This window comes from Galendromus occidentalis, unplaced genomic scaffold (assembly GCF_000255335.2).
Source record: "Galendromus occidentalis unplaced genomic scaffold, Mocc_1.1 scf7180000077533, whole genome shotgun sequence".
Classification (NCBI taxonomy): domain Eukaryota; kingdom Metazoa; phylum Arthropoda; class Arachnida; order Mesostigmata; family Phytoseiidae; genus Galendromus; species Galendromus occidentalis.
Genome location: NW_003805521.1, coordinates 458,706 through 478,707, shown reverse-complemented (window position 1 = coordinate 478,707; position 20,002 = coordinate 458,706). Strand labels below are relative to the sequence as shown.

At 53.0% G+C, this 20,002-nt stretch overlaps 1 protein-coding gene across 1 annotated transcript in view; it reads left to right on the top strand.

The window, feature by feature from the left end:
* The first annotated feature begins 658 nt into the window (after nucleotides 1–658).
* KCNQ (KCNQ potassium channel) overlaps nucleotides 659–20,002 on the top strand; it is a 92,178-nt gene continuing 72,834 nt past the window's right edge. The window contains exon 1 of the mRNA XM_029112903.1: nucleotides 659–930. Within this exon, the coding sequence (XP_028968736.1) occupies nucleotides 659–930 (272 nt within the window). The remainder of the gene's footprint in view (nucleotides 931–20,002) is intronic.

Below are 20,002 nucleotides of genomic sequence, written 5' to 3'. Positions count from 1 at the left end.
ACACCTGGCCGATTACAGTGAACTGTGGTGTCCGGTGGAAAGGGGCACTGCCGATCGCAGGAAGCCCGAAGGAAGAGGAAGACGACGACAACGACAACAACGACGACGAACTCGATTGTCTACTCACTAAGTTCATCGAATCGACTGCGGTGGTTCTGAGAGAATCGAGTTCGATCTCCTCGTTCGCACCGAGGAGGTTGGCAAACGTGGCAACGTCGTGCCGCCAGGGTCCCCCGTAGAGGAGAGCGTTGCTGGGGTGCTGGATGTGCGGCAGTCGCAACAGCAGCAGCAGGAGCCGCAGCACCCGCGACAGCTGGATCGAGAATCGGGCAGCACTGGAGCAAAATCCACTGCAGGTGTTGGTGTCACCGACACCGAAGACCACGGTAGCGGCAACAGAAGAACACGAGCTCCAAGGAGGAGAAGTGGTGCTGGAAGTAGTGGAGGTGGTAGCGGCGGCGGCGGCAGCGCGGGCGGCGGCTACGGTGGTGAAAGTAGCGGCCGCGGTGGTGTTGTCGTCGTCAAGGGAAGTGCCAGCAGTGCAGCAGCAGCAGCAGGAGATGGCAGCAGAGGACCGGCGTGTAATAGTGTGGTAGTGATTGCCGGCAACGATACTTTGTGTGTGCCCGATATCTATGGCATCCAGCGGTGCAATAAGATGAGTTCGCGATGGTGGAGTACCGCGTCAACAGAACAGCACACCCAGTTGGCGGCCCAACAGCTAGAGTTGGGTCGCATAGAGACCACAACTGTCTCGCCCCAGAATACTCCCAGCTTGGAGGAGCCCAATGCAAGCCGACGAATCTGCGCCAACCAGAAGCACCGCCCTGGTGTAAGCTATGACGCTAGAACTCGAAAACGACAACTCTATCTACATAACTTCTTAGAACGACCTCGAGGATGGAGAGCCATTCTCTACCATCTATGCGTGTGAGTGCCTCCTCTTGATCTTACTTATGCATTTTTTCTCCTCCCCCACGTAGGCTAGGTAGTTGATCTACGACCTCGAACGATTTGCAGCGGGATTGTGGGATTGTCAAAAAGCCCATTTTTATAAATTCGTATTTATTCGTCCATCGGCAGACGGGGAATTCCTGCTCTCTACGCGGTCGGAGCCAGTTCCCGTAAGCCAAACCGCAAAAATAAAACTGCCGATTCTCCCGACCCGGTCGAAGCTCCATCTATAACAAGATCTATGCTTTGACCGATGACCTCTCTCTGAGATTCCCAACGAGTTCTCTTCGTCCTTCGTCACGAGGTCTTACGCTTGTCCGAAGGTCGCGAACCTTCGACCCCCAGATAGAGGACTCCGAAACAGTTTCGCTGCATGAAAATTACTTCCGGTCGTCCAATCGGCTTGTCGGAGCGGATTTCGAAAATTCTCGGAATATTGGCGGCGTTAGCTTCTTTGTATTCGCGGAGAGGCTTGTTATCATGGTCAGGGTCGCGGTTCCGGCAGTCCCGCTGCTGCGGCTGCTGATGATGACGACGGCGGCGGCTGGCCGTTCGGCCATCGCGGAAAAAAGGCAACGATGAAAGAGAAAGAAGGACACCAATACAAATTAGGGAATTACGCAAATGACGTCCGGATCTCCCGCTTTCTCCCCGCACCGCTCCATCTCCTCGCGCGCCCTCGACGGCTGCCCGGATACCGAGAGTTGAGTGATGGCAGGATGACTGCTATTAGCCAAAACCTATAAGCGCTGTTTCCGAGCCTATTTGAGCGCTCCTTGTTCGAGACTCGTCAATATAGTGGCTCGTTACTCCTCCGAGACGTTGCCGTCCCTTGAATTTCTGCGTCCTCCCTACAAGACGTGCAGTCCATACAAGAATTTACCTCGTCAGCCGAAGGTTTCGTTAGTCGGTGTACTTCGGCACCGCTTCATCCGCAGCCTTCCTCGCGAGCACCATTCCACGGACCGGACGCGCTCTTCAACGACGAACACAAAAGACGTCGAACGTCTTCGCGCAACTCCGAGCTCCTCGCGTCGGAAGGCCGCCAGCGAGCGCACTGAGTCTATAACGCCGGCCTTAACAAAGTTAGCACGCCATCAATTTTTCACCCATTCATACCCATGCGGAGTCGACGAGAAGCGGTGAAAGAGTTGTACTCCGCGTTGATGTCGGGCAAGAGCACAAGAATCACACGCGGATTTATTCTCCGTGTCACAATGCCGCCAACCTGTTCAGCTATTCTTATGACATGTCTTCTTTCATGATACATTTTCGCTGTTACTCATACCCGACGTCCATCTATCAGAATCAGCGGAATAAGGGGAAGTATGAGGAAAAATCCCGCGAAAATTCTCTCAGGACTCTCCCGGCAATGAAATTAGCACAGCTGACAGAGATAGAAAGATTGTACGCTAGCGAAGGAACTATAGACACCCTTCCTGAACTCGATGTTCCCTATGGTGACACTGTACACTGTTTCCTCTCTCGTCGATCTCGTGCCCTGTTTCGTTCGACGGAAATGATCCGCGAATTTTCGTGATCAGTCCTCTCGACTGACGACGCTCCTTCACGGTAATAATTCACGACGAAAGCGAGACGCCAAGGCGGAGAACAGAGGTCTAACGGACCGCTCAGCCGGTGAGGATATCTTCGGGAGTTTCGATCTGGCATACCCGCAAAGACGAGAGGCTCCATCCTGAGATCTCGAGTTATTTAGAAGTTCGAGAAAGAAATGTATCAGCAATGATAGTAATTCTGGAGCTCAAGAGAAATGGGTGGATCTCATGTTGGCTGTTATTACCCCGACGGCGCCGCTCGCTGAGCAGGGATTTGTGTTGAGAGAAAACAGCGAAAAGAGACGGCATCACAAAAAGCGACTAGCCTCTCTGGATTTGTCACTGAAGTTCCACAATTGCTCTACATGGTCATCGGATACGGTCTTGATTCGGGACTAGCCCTAAACCGGGTGTACAAGCGTTCATTTACGACTCTCCTGTAAGAGGAGAGTCACATGCTGACATTGGAGCTTATTGGGTCAGTCCCGAACTCCACGATGGGTCAGTCCCTAGCTTACGGTTCAACATTTGTACAGCGCGAGGAGGATCGCGGGAGTGAGATTGAATGAGAATTTTTATCTGAGAGCGTCGGGTCACGTTTGTGATGCTCGTCACGGCTCGACCGGGCCACGAGACCCCTCCGGGTTCTCCATTCTCGTGCAGAGTTCCGAGTTCGAATAGCAGGTTTCACACCGTCGCCGTCTCGTGTACCATAGTCGGAGTGCTGGCTCGTCGGTTTCCGCACAACGCTCGGAGCATCTTGTCTTCGAATCTTGATTCTGGATGAGAATCTCTCTCTCTATCCTGGAGATAGAATGAATTATTCCAAAGTGCCCCGGTGTCGATCTCAAGGCGAACAAGCGGATGAGCGAAGAAGCAAACACCGCCTGAACGAATGCAAAACAATCAGGGAAAACTCCGATCGAATCCTTCAGACGTCGTTCCACACGTTCCCTCTCGTGCGTTCCGCCACGTTTCCGTGAGCATAGGGAGTCGCGTGATCAACCCCGAAAAGCCCAACGTCGACGAAAACGGTGCTCATTTCTGTGACATGGGGACAAATTGCGGGCCAGTCGTCACGTGTCCTCTGACCCCTGTCAGGCTTCGCTCGTTCACTCTCGCTAGTCACCCTGCTCGTTGGGACAGTGTGAATGTAATGAATCCTGTTCCAGCAACGCTGAACAGCTCCGGATCACCTCCGGGGACTTCACTCGAAGAGAGATTATGGAAAGACTGCGTTCCACAGAGGAATAACGTCCACCGACACAAGTCCCAGCCCGCTTCCATTGTTCGGGGATCCCCATGCGACCGATTGTCGTCGCTTGAATGGGACGCAGATCGCTTGCTTGTCTATTCTGATGTGTGCTCGTGTCTGTTCCTTGACGTAATACGAGCTAGGGACGATTTTTTCATTGACCCGCTCCCTTGATGCGTGATCGAGGGTGCCCGGTGGCTCGAAACGACACGGGTACAGTGGCCTTTCCCTCCCTGGACCTCTGTTGTCCGCCCGAGCTTCTGAGGCAGCAGCAATCGTAGGAAAAATGCTGAGGTCGCGAGGCTCCCTCGACTATTGAGCCGAGAATCGATTGACCCCTTGTCGTCGCTATTGCTCGTGCTCCTGTTCGAGCTGCCGGTAGCCAGTCATGACGACAGAATACGGGAACGCGGGAATGCGTTTGTTCAGTGCTCAGCTTGTGTGTCTCCGGCATAATCATTGCACGAACATGCAATACATGCGCACAGTAGCGCTGCTGGGAGTAGGCCAGGCGCGGAATCTACCCTCACGAGCTCGACGTCCCAGGAATGCGTCCGAACGCTCGCGGAGATCGAGGAGGAACATGGGGGAAGGGAAGGAAATCCTTTTTCGTAGAGGAAAAGGAAATTACCCGCGGTCAAAGCCGCTCTTTTTCGCTCGGACGGCTTGAAATCCTCTGGAGTCTCGATCGGTGGACAGGCCGGATCGAATCCGCGCTGCCTAGTTCCACAGCCTTTTTCGTCAGCGTTGAACGGCGACAAATCACGGGACCCGCAGTCGTGTTCGGAACTTTCCGGATTTAGGTCCACGGGGTTCGTTGATGTAATACCTCCGAGAGCTTAGCATACCACACTCGCACGGAGCGAAGAGACTCACGGTCTCACTTAAGTGGAATGTGGAGAGCTCCCCGTGCTGCCGCTCGTCCTGGAAAAAGGGTGCTGCTGCTGAGCTCGCACTCGGGCTGGGCTCACAGAACGCGGGCCGGAACCTCGCTCAGCGTCCGCGGCGGCCACGATGATCGCTCGCAGCGGCGGAGACTGACGCCTGACGTTTTGTCAAGTCGACGTTCTGCACAACTCGTGATGCTATTGATCAGCAAATGCACGCGTCATCTGAGATGCTCGACCGGCACTGTTCTTGGCTCCGAGACATTCGAGACGTCGCGGTAGAACAACACGAGACATGACATGGGAGAGCAGCGTCGCTCTGGCGTCAAGTCGGCTGAGCGCTCGCGGCAAGGAAGGGGGTCGGGGGTGAACAGCGCGTGGAATACCGCTCGCCGATTTGCTAACGTTGGGAGCTCCGGGCCGAGCCAACTAATTGAAGCGGGAAGTGTTGTGACCGGACCTAATCTTCGCCGTCTGAGAGATAGAGTTTCCCTTTACGCGAGCCGTTGTCTCGTGATCGCGGTCGGGACGCTCCTAATTATGATCAAAACTCGAGAGCTCAGTGACGAGGAATATGATCGCGACCAGAGCGAGGGACCAGTGACTTCGAGGGGAAGCATGGCGATGACGATAATTTTCGCGCGCGTGATTATCCTCTTCGGTCGATCGACGCTGTCGGTGCTTTCAATCATCTTCTTGTGATGCTCTTGTTGCTCATCGTCGGAGGGTTGCTCATGAAGCGGCTTTCTCGACGTCGACGGGAGTTTCTCTGCTTTCAGCGTCCCGTCACCGCCTCTTTCATCCTCGCTGAAGAGACCACTTCGGGCGGCAGATTGGAGAGTAATCCTTTATTGATTTATTGGCGAACTGACTATTGAGATGAAGTCTGTCTTCTCACACACTCACCCGTCGCCCTCCTCTTCATCCTCGTACTCATGGAGGCTACAAAGGATTAGATTACAAAGAAAAAGCCAACGAGCACAATTGGGCGAGGCAACAGGGAAACCACAAGGGTTCGACCATTCCGATTTGAGAGCTTCCGGCAGCTTTCCTTATCGATTATTGGGGCCGCCCTCGCTAGAGTGAGGAAAGAGTCACGAGGCCAGTAGACGTCTAGCGTCGCTCTGGATTCTCAAGTCGAGTGAATTCTCTGTGCAAATATCGCGATCGGTCGTCCGGACGGCGTTGGGGAGGCGAGAGTGGAGGAAAGATCATCACAGTCTCAGAGATTTGAATAAAACGTCGCGAAAACTCATCCTGGGAGGGAATCCCCCAACTTCTCCCCCGATCGATGTCACCAGGCACCTAGGCGCTTGGTCATTGGCACGAGGGTCAGTCGACGTCGCCTGCTTTCCGGATCGAGACCGGCTGTTTATCTTGGCAATCTGTTATGCGGCCCCGTATGCAGCGCTGCGAGGAATAAACTCACTCGGCGACCAAGCGGAACGTGTCGCAGAACAACGAAGTACCCACTTTCTTCTCATACGTCGGCGACGATCGATATGCAATAGAACTGAGGTCGAACATCTCGTGCTCAGTGATAAAGACTACTGACTGAGCAAAGCTACTTGCGACTTTCGCTGCATATGTACCTACGTTGGCTGCGAGTCCGACTCGACCCAGCAAGCGACCACGCGACCGACCGACCGGCCGAAAGTCCGACCGCAACCTTTCACGTCAACTGGTTCCCTAAGACCGCTCCGGGCTGGCCGGAGGACGAGCGAACGGTCGAATAGCCATGCTTCGAAGGGAGCAGTTATCCATGAGGCGTTGTTGCGTGCTCAGTCGAATCAATTTTCCGCAGGTGGATTTAGATCACCTGAAGAAAGAGCGAGAGAGTCAGAAAGAGACAAAATATGAGAGAGCAACGTGGCCACGAAGCGCGGGGGAGTGTCGACTTTATTTCCCGCAAAGTGTCGTGGATATTGCGGGATAAAGTGACAAAAGTCAGAAGCCGCGGTTAAAAAAAAACTCCCGACACATAATGCTGCTTGTCACGTGCGTCGTCGGCCCCGGAAACGGATCTTCAATGCAAAAGTCTCGTACTAGGGTTTGCCCTTGCCGCAACCCGCGTAACGAGGCTCCTTCCGGCGGCTTTCTCCAGCGTCCTCGGTCCAATTGCTCGTACGTGGAAAGACAAAACCTACCAGACTAAAAACCTCTGGTACTTTCAATTACGCGATAATGAATCATTATTGTGGGAAGATACTCTGTTATCGCCAGCCAGGACGTCAGCGGAGGAAGTGGGACTAAAAACGTTGGACACGACCAGATGAGAAGGCGAGCAGAGCTTTCCGACTGTTCCCTGAGACGTCCGTGTATCTTATGATGTCTCTCGGACGTCTCGTGGAAGAGAACAGCAATCAACGCAAAAGCTGCTGTCTGTTATCTGTTCGTTGAGGTAGCAATTTACGTCTTTTACCACATTCCTTATCTTTCCTCCGCTCGCTTCGTTCGCCTTTTCGCCAGTTGTTCCCGGCAGCGCTAGTCAGGAGACGACCGATGCTCCCGAGACCCCCTCCAGAGACCGCGAGCGAAGGAATCTATATTCTAAATATCGTCGAAGACTCGTCGGAAAATGGGTCGGCACTCTATTAGCTCCCCTACGCCGAAATGATAAATGGCGCGGAGGTGCTCCGAGAGCTAAATTTAATTTTGGGAAGGAGCGGGGATTCCTAAAACCGGCTCTCGGAGGGAATGAATCTCCGCCGAGCATCGGAACAAATTATCCCGTACCGGAATCCCGACCGGAGGGATCCGGGTGGTTGACACCGGATGTCGCCGTTCGGTTCTGGTGACTGACATGAGCGACAAACAAAGCTCTGTGCCGCATTGATTCTTCGCGCGCTCCAACAACGCACACTCATCCAATGTTGTCGGAGCCGAACAAGCCCAGCCGTGACAAGCTTGGCTGAGAGCTTTGGTCCTGATCGCGCTGATGGATTACTTAGTATCGACTTTGAAGATGACCCCGGCTTCCCGAATCGGATCCCTTGGCTCTGTCAGTCAGGCTATCCGGCTAGTTATCCGTCGGAACATGACTGGAACTAGACGGCGCTATCGACATTTCAGCGTTGCCATGCTTGGCCGGACTCCTGAGCTGCTTCGTTCCTCTTCTCAGATAGGCGAGGACTTTGTCCACAATTATCACTCGGCCCACTCACTTTGGAAACGACAATAATTCCCCTTCCCGCGTGCCATTCCGGACCCGTTTCCGTTCTGCCGAGAGAGAGATGGAGCACGAAGATCTTTTGTATTCAAGGCGCTTCGTCGCCCCAACAAAGGAGAGTGCTTAACACGTCGATGCATCGTTCATCGGTTCTTCTCCCGGAAGTGGTTCCCTCTGCCACACTTCCTACCGCTATCTATCAGACGCGCCCCATCGTCGGCGTCTCTCGTCAGGTTCATTCTCCGAAGTGCGATGTCTCGACTAGTTCGATAGCCGGTGAGCAAACAAACAAGCGACCCGACGTAGAAAGTTCCAATGTTTGCTCCAACATCAAAGCCATCTGTCGGCGGTCGTCCACTCTCGCTGAAGGCGAGCAACGGCGAGTCCTCTGACCGACACCCAATACACGAGTATAATACGTGACAGGCGTCTCCGGCGACGCATTGTCACGTGGTCATGGAGAAGATAAAGCGCGTGTGGGATGGATCGAAAACCTAGTCGCCGTATGAATAGTGTTCGCACCTGAACGATTACAGCGATATGGCATCAAAAGGCCCCATATCGTTGTGCTGAACGACAGTTTCTCATCTCGCTGAGTCCTGGCACTGGGGGTTGAAGCTATCTGTCCGGAATACTCGTTTGGAGCGGGATCCCCACAGAAGTATGACGAGACGTCCTTGAGAGCACGTCCACTCAGCGCGCAGTGATCTCAAACTCCTGAATTCGGAAGAGACAAGAAACGAGGAGTTAATAAGTCGTAGGCAGGAAACCGTCCTGGGAACAGGATGAGGACGAGCACTTATGGAATTCGTATCTGGGAGTAAGTCTGAATACCTAGTTTGATCCCTCGTCCTCGAATCTCAGACTGTCTAATCATATTCTCACTAAAAGAGGAATTCTCGGGCTTTTTGCTCATTCCCCAGTCTGCTGTGCGTCAGAGCTGGGAACCGGGTCTACTCTTCCCACAGGGAAGAGCGATAATTTCGAAATACGTATGCGCAACGCTCGAGTCGCTGGATTACGAGCTTTCAGTGGGCAAATCTCATTATCACAATTTATCTGCATGCTCCTGTTGTTGAGAATTTTAAGAATTTTCTGCCTTTGACCGTGCACTCGTCAAAGAAGACGGTCGCGTAGAAGAAAAGAAACGGTGGATCAAGATGATTCCATGAAAACTCGATTTATTCGGCACTGATCACATGTTTTATTCATTGCCGAAGCTCATTGAAGGGAGTTTGATTCATTGCCGAAGCTCATTGATGGAAGAATCAAGAGTTTCCGGAGAGAACTCTAAGGGGATCCGTAGGTCGGGCTTGTGGTTCGAAAGCGAACTCATCCGTTACATCACACACATCCTGCCGCGAAGTTCTCCGAGTTGCGTGTGGGAGAGCCCGTCACAAGAACACTCGATGACGATACCTTCGACAAATAAATAAATTCGAGCCTGCTTGCCCGTCGTGGAATCGTAAGCTTGAAAGGCAAGCGCACGCATCGCCGACTTAGAAATCATTCCACTGTTCAGAATGGACCGCCTCGTCCCCGTAGAGACAGAAACCGAGATAGCGATTCGGGTGGAAATCTTTTGATGAGTGTTTGTTGAGACTTCGAGTCTGCGTTCCGCCCTTCGGAACGAGCGCCCAGGCCGCTCCGCCGCCCTGTCGGGAGTCGCTGCGGAAGAGCTCACAAATCGTAGACATCGTACATCATCCGGCACTGTCTTCATGCGATTTTATTATTCCACAGTCGATGGCGCGGCGTCCGTAAATAAAGGAAGAGCAGAGAAGGGTCCCGCCGTAGAACGGTGAAGCCAACGAAAATGGACCCACTCTGTGTTCTCGACTTCGTAACTGAATAACAACCGAATTCAGATCCTCTCTGCGATTTCGGGCGCCTAGGCCTCTCGCTCCACTTATCCTCATTTTTCTGAGAGCAGAAGTCTGCGAGAAGCTCATGACAGGGGAAAGGCGATCGGACGTCCTCCTTAAGTGATTGTGGGGCAGCGTGCGTCTTGGCGACTCCTGGCAGTGGAATCGGACCTCGAGCTCCGTCGGTTCGAGTCGGAATTCCGCTTCGTTCGGCCTCGCTATCTTTTCTGGCGAGCGACAGGTGCTTTTATTACTTTGACTTGATTCCGTTCGTTTGCGCTTGAGTTGGTCCAATTGTAACTCAGAGTGCTGCGCATAGGGGTGCGGCGTATTTAGTTTCCGATTACGCACGGTTGATATTAATAGAAACCCCGAGAACAGGCCGGAAGGGAAATTCGAGATCGTTGGGATACGTCGCGGGCGCGTTCGACTGCTCAAATAATCAGCTGGTCGACGACGAGTTCCGCGTTGACGGATCTTCGCGAGCGAACAAATACAAGAAGTGACTTGCTAATCCCGAGCGGCGTCATCCTTCGGAAACGAGCCGTTTCATACGCCTGGCGTCCTCCATTTAATCATTGTCAGAGCAAAACACACACTAGGAGCCTGGGCGCGGAAGGGAGCCTTCATTTGGGAGCCGCAGACTCCGCTTCATGAAGTTGACGGACATCAATGAATTGTCCAATGGCAGAAGTCTCATCGTGTTTTCGGCCGTTGCCCTTGCCCATAGGACGGAAAGTGGCGTCGTGCGGAACTCGTCGGGGAATGTGGATCTCGATCCGTTCTTGCGTTGGAAGCGGAAAACATCGCGAAAACATGCTCCCCGCAGAGCGGAGAATCTCACTCAGCAGACGGAAATGAAGAGCGACACCGCGGCACATTCACCGCGTTCGTTCGGAGAGGCGCATCGTTGCTATCAAAATCGTCCATAAAGTTAGGCCACTGTGGATTTCCGCATCATCCATATCATTCACGATCACGAACGTAAATAAATTACGAACGGTACGGGAGTCATTAATGGCGTCATCGACTTTTAGCGACACTTCACGGCGATCATGGCAATCTGGAGTGATCGTCCTTTCAGCGAAAGGTGAAAAGAGGAGGACGACGTTGGAGACGAGGACATGCTCGAAGGCAATGCGCGTAAATACTCGTCGTCGAAGTGATTGATGAAGATCGAAGCCCCATCCGCCTGCGCCTGTCATAAACGCACCTCAAACGCTGCCGGCCGGAAGATCGGCCCTCAGTCGATTCAGCCGAGCGCTCAGCTCCCGCTGGAATCGCGTGGTAGGCCGTCGCCATCGAGTGACCGTGGGCAATTCTGCCGGAGTGTATTAACAAAGTGTAACAACACCAATCGCTCGATGACCGCGGCGAGCTCACGACGAGATAGCGCTCGAGATTGCGCGATCGAGTGGTGGCGCTCCTTGGGGAGCAGATTTGAGTCGTCGATGGTTGATGTTCGATACGAAAAGCGATCGAGGTCATGACCAAGCCAATAATATCCTCATCATCATCACCATTCGAAATATACCCGTAATATCCGACGCACCGGATAGCTTCAAAGTCGACCGGAGGCATTCAGCGAGATGGGCTTCGAACGGCGAACCTGTTCCGGTAGTCGTTCGCAATTTCCGATAGGGTGAGAAATCCCCCGTCCGCAGATCCCCCGGTGCTTTGTAGGTCCCGGAGGTTCGGCAGAAAAATTGTAGCGCCCCGTGTATGAAGGATCCCGCGTTCGACCGCACGAATCCAAACGATACCCGACGAGAATGGAGGGAAGGAGCTCGCTCAGCCACAAAAGCGTAATTAGGCCAGATTTATGGTGGTCGTTGTAGATCAGGGTTTAGAGTGTCAACCTCCTCCCGGCCGGCCGTCGTGTGTCCTCGTCCGGTCGCAAGACGACGTTGGAAGGCCGGGCGCTGCATGGCAGATGCCGCGGTGTCTGAAACGACGGGAGGGATTTCGATGGGAAGGGGAATCGTCCGTTCACGTCAGGGGGATGTCCCTCGGAAAGAATGGCTACGCGAGCATGAGAACGCCAGACTTGCCATAAATCCTGGCCGCGACTGTGATGAAAGCTCTACCGCTAATGATGGTAGCTGAAACGTGGCAGTCTTTTGTCGAATACAGATTCGCCACGACGTTCGTCTCGACGACGCGCAGGGAATCCTCTTGAAAAGACTCTCGATGGGACCGCGTGAATTTCGCCTACTTATAGGATCTGGATAACCGAGCCAACTGAGAACTCAATATCCATGAGTCATCTGTGAGGGGCGCGGGGGCCGCTCATCAGCCGGAACGAAGTCCACGACCAGTTTCAGGAATCGACTCGTCACTATCATAATTAAAGCGGGCAATATTGGATAATAATTGACTCGTTTGCAGCTCCGGGAATTGGAGCGATTAGTGACCACCTCGATCGGAGTGCGCAGCGCGATCGATCGGCTGCTCTCCCGTGTTCGTCGAATGACTCGGTTCCAAATCTATCGAGAGAAAGGGCAAGCGAGGTGGCAGCCGCTTCGGTTGGGCGAACGAACAGGCTACGTATTCTCTTCATGAGTTCCTCCGGCTCTTAGGAGAATATCGCGAGTGTCTTGCATTGTTTGGTTGGGAATTTTTCTGCAGGTCGATCCTTGAAATTCGCGAGCTCCGGCCGAGGAAAAAAATTGACCCCTCGACCACGGAGCTCGAAGCCTGATTCCCTCAACCCCCAGGACAAAAAAGGAAGCTCGCGAGAAACGGCAACCAACGAGATTGATGATTATTCTCGGTTCAACACGTACCATGCTGATACGGTCTGCTCGAATAATTTCAGCCAGACACTAGAAATCTCATTTTTCCCTCCGAACAACAACATCTCCACCGTCCTACAGCGTCTGATGTACGACAAGTACGTGCTGCGCATTCGCCGTGACAGCGGGCTTTTTGTGCGAGTGAAAAATACTCGACCTGCTGAGGCTGAAGGAGTTTCTGTTCCGCCACCGACCGCTTAAAACTGGGCTCGCAGAGTATAAGAAAAGATGGCGAAATCTCTGCGTGCGTGCCTGCCTGCTGTGTTCGTTTCCTCGCCTGACGCCGGACGGCTGGAAACTTCATCGGCCGACAGAACTCATGGCATCGAAAACACAACAGGTGGATTGCGGATCAGGACTGACTTAGTCAGTAGCATCGAAGCGAGACGCTCTCTCCGACCGTCAATCCAACCGTCTGTCCGAGACCTCGAATCGGGGAAGGAACGAGCGACGAGAGACCTGAATACGGCTGACTTGACTGCTTATAAATTAGGGTGGCGTTTTCGTGGGGTTTCCCGAGCGAGCCCGTTCGAGAGCTCTATACCTAGTGAACACGCAGTATATCGGTGAAACGACTCGGGAAGCGGCGGGATCGGAAACTCTCCGCTGCGGGCACATTTTTAGCGCTGGCTCGCTCCTAACGAGAATCCGCATTCGCGACGGAGCGCTCCCATATGCGCCTATTGCTTTGCTCAGGAAACAGCTCCTAGAGTTCGCGTTATGAATTTACAATACACTCGCGAGCAAGCCGGGCGCGAGCTTACCTTGCGGGCTCACAGCCCGAGTCGAGTGAGGGCTCCTCAGCGAAAAAATAACGCTAACGCCGGTGCTCGAGGATTCAAATCGTTGTTTTGGGAACGAGCTTCGCCTAGCGGTGACAAAAGCATCCCCTGGGAGGGGCTCTCGCAACAGAAGCCGACGCCACGGATCCGTAATGGAGAGCGGAAAGAGAACTTTGTGAACTCGTAAGGAAACCTCAAGCCACAGAAATGGGGTTTGGCACAGCGACAACGATGTCTTTTCAGAAGCAATTGGCGACATTGTTGCAAGGGTTGGGGACCTTCAGAGATATCGTTGTTTGAGTTGCATCGGATCGCTCCGCGACTGAATCGCGGATCGCTTGCGGAAGCAAAACAGAACCCTGTGCGAGGGGAACAACAAGCGGAAATCGTTTCCATCCATTCGAGAGGCTCAGCTCTGGCAACAGGATCGCTCACAGCCAACCGATACTCGATTCGAAAGCGCTCACGATAAAGCGTCCGACGTACTCTTGGTTTGCGTCGATTGCTCACACTGAAGTGGAAAAAGGCTCGACCATGCTATCGGGAAAGGCAACGCGATCCATAGAAAATTATTGGAGGGTACAACGGTTGCAAGTGTCACTATCGAGAGAAGGAAGCCCTGGAACATGGAGAAGGAAGTCAGATGGGCGGCTATGGAACTTTCAGCCCACCGACGTCGACATCGAGGCCGACGGCAGTCTGCGCACCGTTTCGGGAGGACGCATACGCGCGGCAGAAGCGAGGCAGTCTCGCGGAGTTTCCGGCTGCGCTCCTGATGACATTCTCATAGTAGTTCATGATGAACTGCCTGGAGCATAGAGTTTAGGAAGAATATGTGAAGCTGGCGTGTAGTGAAAGAGCGTAGAATCACTCAGGAATCTCACGACGCGACGGCGGGACTCGTCGCATTGTCAGACGCAATTCATCACGAGGATTTTGGGGGTTGTTGCGAAACGGGTCAAGTCATGTTTCTGAGCTCAAACTCGGGCGAGGAGCGCCGGAAGAATGGAAAAAGCAGCGAGGATTCGACCTTTCGACTTATGCTGATACTCCGCTCAAGATACAGCACCGAAGTCACGTAATCTCGGACGGCTTAAAATCCGGAATACGAACGTTCCCTCTCCATGCGAAATACAAAGGTTATTTCCCAACGTCTATTGCGATTCTGAAACGTTTGGTCGGACGCTTATTTCATTGTTTTTTCCCTCATGATTCAGATATGTGGGTCACGATTCGAATTCTCTAATGTATGGCACGTTTCATTGTAATGACATTGGTTACGGGAGCTCAAGCGTAACGTCGCTTTGCTCACACCAGGACTGAGCCCGAAAAAATCCTAAATACAGAACACAAATCGACGATCGTAGGCGGAATACGTCCGCGACGGAATTCGCCGACCAAACGATTCCGTAGAAACCTCCATAGTGTAAGATAGCGAGTTTTCGGGCGAGGTCAGTCCGGACAAAAAATTCGATCTATCCATCTATGGGCTATGGGTGATCGCTTCGCCGTCAGAGCTCGGAGTGAAACTACTCCGACCAAGCAAATTCGAGGGATCATCCACAACGGACCAGCGCTCGTGCGGTCGACTATCGTGACCTGTATTTCGAAAAGTACTCGAACCGACCATCCGTTCCTACAGGCATCAATGCATCCTACTAGTCGAGAATGGGTCCACCTCGACGTTCGCCGAAAGACTAGCTCGTCGAATTCGAAATTTCAATCGAGTTTTCTCCTTGACGTGAGAAAGGTCTAGAATCGCTCGAAGAGCATGGGAACTTGAAAACTTTGGCGATCCATAAGAAGTACATATTTGTGGAAAGCCCCCCGAGCTTCTAACAAAGCTAAAAAACTTCGTGAACTCGCGTATTAGGCTGGATCATATTTTCACCAACAAAGGGCAGCATCGGTGGCAGGGAAAATAATAACAACCATAATGAATGGAAGCATTGCAATCCCAAAATTGAAATTCCACAAGCACAACCGAACGGAACGCTGATGCCACCGAGCACAAAGTCCCGGAAGCTTTGAAATAAGGGCTGCCTGCCGCCGGTCCGACTTTCGAGATTGTATTGCACAATAGGCCCGCCTATTTGACATTCAAGAGTCTCCCTGCTGTGCTGCCGAGAGCAGTCGGCCACCCGACGACCACCCCTTGCACATCCTTTCATCGCTCTACTATTCTACTTCTCGAGTACACGGTCGGACATTAATCCGTCATCTCAGACGGAATTCGGAAGAACTCTCATCGGGGATTCCGGAGCTCATCCGACACGTGGAGTAGGTATTATTTCCAATTATTCCACAGGACTGTGAGCAGGAAACCCCTCTCCACAGGGACGAGAGACGACCGCGTAGCGTTTTTTTCTTCAAAGGCATCCCGCGCTTGATGGATTGCTGGCTTTGATGGTAACACTGCGCTCCGACGAGTGTGCCAAATCAAAACTCCGGGAGACGGCTGTCATTTTACTTGGGAAACATCTGTCTGAGATTCTGCGCATTGAATGCGGTGGAATAGTCGCGTGATAGAAAGTTCCGGTTGGCTTGTGCACGAGACATCAGAAAGATGCATGGAGAAGCGTTTACGAGCACGTGCGGAAAGTTACACGTCTACGATGAGGGGTTGATCTCGAGCATCTCGGGCGGACGTTTTCTGCGTTGCCTTCCAGCGGAACTCCCATCATCTGAGCCTTGCTTCCCGATTGGAATCGGCCAGGGAGGAGCGAGATTTTACGCGGAAGGAGCTGTTCGAGTTTCCCCGTGGGGGATGTGTTCGACCGAATATCAGATGGTTATTACCTCGGCGATGAGAAACTTTCTATAGGCCTCTGTTCGCAGCCAGTGGGCTCGTTTATGCGGTATCCATCTTTCTCGCTTGAACGCTCGTCTGGCTCTCCCTACGCTGCATTTCGCTCACTCAGAGTGTTTCCCCAGTCCTGTCCGTATTTCTCTGATTCGCCGAGGCATCATTCACTCTATCACTCAGTCAGTGTACCAACGACTCCCTCGAGGCCACTAGATGAAGGAATCGGTCAAAGCAGGGCCATGTCAAGCGACCGGACTAGGAGTTCGGGACGGAGCAGGAACGTCCTGTCCCGAGGCATTTATCCGAGCGGCATGGCGTAGAATAGCATCCTGAGATGACAAAGGACAGGAAGAACCAAAGAATAGTACCTGGTAGTTCTATATTAGAAGCAGGGCGGTAGACATCGGTTGCAATACCCTAGTCTCGATGAACCTGTTCTTCTGCTAGAATGGCGAGGTAATTTCTTCCATTCTTCCTCATGGCGACGACGAGAGCGGAGGCTGCATGCACGGCACCAAAATCAATCCTGGAACGAGAGGCATCTTGATCTCCCTGAGATTTCCGCGCACGCGATCGCCGTCATCACCTCAATCTGAACACGTATCGATAAACGAAGGAATTGTGAGGGCGTCCGCGGGATCGATATCTGAGTGGGGACTCGATCGACCCCTTTGCGGTCCTGGTAGACCACCCGCGTCCCATCAGAATGGGCTACTCCGAGATGGAAATCTGAGTGTTCCCAATCTGCCATCCCGAGTCGAGTCCTCGTTTGGAATACGAATCTCGGCAAATCCGAAGAGCTCATCGAAATAGCGAGGCATCGCGTCGATGCCGTAACTTCTTATTGGGGTAGGGGCAAACAGCCTCGAAGATGTAGACTCTTTCTTAACGTGGTCTCGCTTGAATTTAATGGAGGGAGGTCGTGTTGATCACTATCAACGCGCTCGGGTCCGAGCGGGCTCAAGAAAAAAAGACGGGCCCTATATTCCCTTCTCTCGAGGAGAAATAACAGCGGCGGAGCTCATCATTTGAGGAGTATGCTTCTCTCAATAGCATCTCTGATGAGATTCTCCCCATCCATTCGGGAACCGAAAGAAACCGACCGAGTCGAAACCGCTCGCTTCGAGTACGACTCACGCGAGCGCAAAATCATTCCAGCGCGGGAGAATCAATGTATCACGAGGGGCAAAATCAAATTTCTCGTGGATTGACCCGACGACGCTCCGCTCGGTGCCGTCTCGTCTCGATGCTTGAGTTCGGGATGCTCTCGCTCTACATCTCATGCTATTCCGGTTTGATTTATTCTTGCGGCATGAAGATGCACTCCGATCGTCGAGCACGCACCGGATATCAAAAGCAGGGAGCGAGACGTAGGAGTGGAAAAATGCTGCCACAAGCGGTATCGGACTAATTCCACCGAAACTAATCCGGATTGGAGAGTTCCAATACGTTGCGGTACACTGAATCAGCGGAAAGCCGCCGCTTCCTCCTCCTCCAGAATGCATGAGCTGAAATGAGCCCCCTCTCTGAGCTGCGGGGATTCGAAACCGCCGATCATCCCAGAGAGAGCTGCCTCTGATTGAGAATTTGACGCTCGATGCGAGGCCCGGAATAAATTGCGACCGATCTCGAAGCTTACGTTTCGAAATTCTTCGTCGGGAGGGGCTCATCTCGTACGATCCCCTGATTCCGGAAACTGTAATCAACTTGTCGTTGTCGGATCCAATAGTCTGGTCAGCGATTCTTCCCCAAGGACTCCGACAAGTGGACAGTTTCGAAACATCTTCGCCCGACCGATATCAAGCCGACCTTCTAGCCGTCAAACAGAGTGATGTCTGTCCTCGATCGGTCGGTGAAGCGTTTCCACCGGCGAGATCTGACAAAGCATAATTCTGACCTGACAGAGAACCTACCGACTCGCGAAGCGAATAACAACCTATGGGCAAACCATAAACGGCTCATGTATTTATAGCTCGCGCGTCCTCCCTCACCGGTCTATTCCTCCGCGGTCGCGGCCGGAAACCGTCGGTCGTCATGGTCGATGTTTTGTGTTCCGTTGCGACGCTCCAGGATTTTTCCCCGGTCAAACGCGTTCTCGAGTCTCCCGTCGGTCTGTTTTGCCCCATGTGCATGACTTATTGAATCTTCCAACTCGCGATGTCTTGCTCCTGAGTGAGTCGCTCGAATTTACACAATGCGGCATCGATTGAAAAAGCTTATGTTTCCTGAGCACCATGAGCCGCTGAGGCGCGGCGGTCCTCGCAGCAACAACTGACCACTGTTTGGTTTGCCGCAGCCGTTCATAGTCCCGGAAGAGTGATTTATAAAACGAGGAAGATGAATCAGATTCGACCCACATCCCGTCGCCTTCCAAGTCGGTGTTGAGCCAGAGGAGCTGGGGGAGGCCGCGCCTGAAGTTGTTCGAGGTGTTTGCCTCCGTCTGTTCCCTCAATACGTCGCGGTAGCGCCATTCCTGCTTCCGATTCATAACCTCCGTCTGTTGCGGGACCGGCGTGCAAACTACTCCGTCTGTTCAACAGAGTATTGAGACAGAGCCACTCACCCGGGCGAGCAGGCAGGCGGCTATTCGATCGCTCTCTCGGTGTTTCCACGCTCCGTGTGGCTTCGTGAAGGAGACTGGTTTCTTGCTCCGCGTCTGCCATCCATAGTGTTTTGGCTGGTGGCGATATCCATATTGATAAATGGATCTTCATCAATCAGAGCAAACAACCTAGAGCCGAGAAGAGAGCCTCTGCGAAAGCAATCTATTTGCAGTTTGGTTTTGGAATCGAATTCGGCGGCACATGTTCGGCGGAGGTCGTTCATCCTGAAATCGACGTAGAGCCGGCTAGGAGCCGAGACTTCGCCGCGGTGCGGGTTGTCAATTCAATTCTGCCTATCACAGCGAATCCCTCACGCTTCACTCCCGCGAGACGTCTCTCTCGTCGAAGCCGACAACCGAGAGCACCGATGGAAGAAATGTGTAGATACATATTCATGTTCGTCCCAAGATCGCGGTCGTTCCGGACGGCCTCTCCGAAAATATCAGGATCCGTGACCAATCACTCTTTCCTCAGCGAATGTCTTATGTACCTACATCTGCATAGGCCCAGGCAGGGACGCGCGGCTCGCTTGGACCGTGTCATTCTGCACCGTAATTGGACGGTTTCGTGGCCGATGGTGTTGATGCATGAGTCAATCACGATTCGCCGTCATCGGGCAGACACTCCCAACGCGTTGTGGGTCAAGCATCAACAATCGGCCCCACCGTAGCCGTCATCGGATCCCTTGCATCCACTCCTGTCAACACACCTATGCTGCAGAGCAGGAGAACAGGGCGAGATATGTTCCATCCGATGGCCCAATAGCGCATGCCAGATACTCTGCGGCTTGTCGGCATGCTGTACATAACACGATCCCGTGCAGGCAAACATTCCTGAAGTGTTCTTATCCCGTCCCGCTCCCCCCTCCTCCTCGTTCCGCAGCCGCTGCCATTCTTGTCTCTGTAGGCTGTGTTCGGATGAAATGAGCCGACGGACTTGTTTCTTTCCAATTCTTGAGTGCTTGGCTTCCGGCCTGCTCAGAGACGCCCGACTTGTTAGCTATCATCCCGAGTACTCACAAAATTGTTGCTCAATGGTAGCGAGAACTTAAAAACTTCTCCATCACTTCCGCTCTCAGCGATTCGCCCTTGAGTTCCTTACCGTCTTCGAGCAGAATTCTACAAAGAGATGCTTGCCTTGAAAACCATGTCGCTGATCCACATGAGTCGGGCGATCTGAACGTTTCGCTCGACTGCGATGGATCCATTGAGCATTCTACTTCGATTGTGTGCCATGCTATCCGCTCGACGGTTTTTGGGCCGTTGCGCCCGTTGCTCTCTGACTCGCGTTTCCGACATCGAGTCGAATGGCAGATATTCTTCCGCCGAAG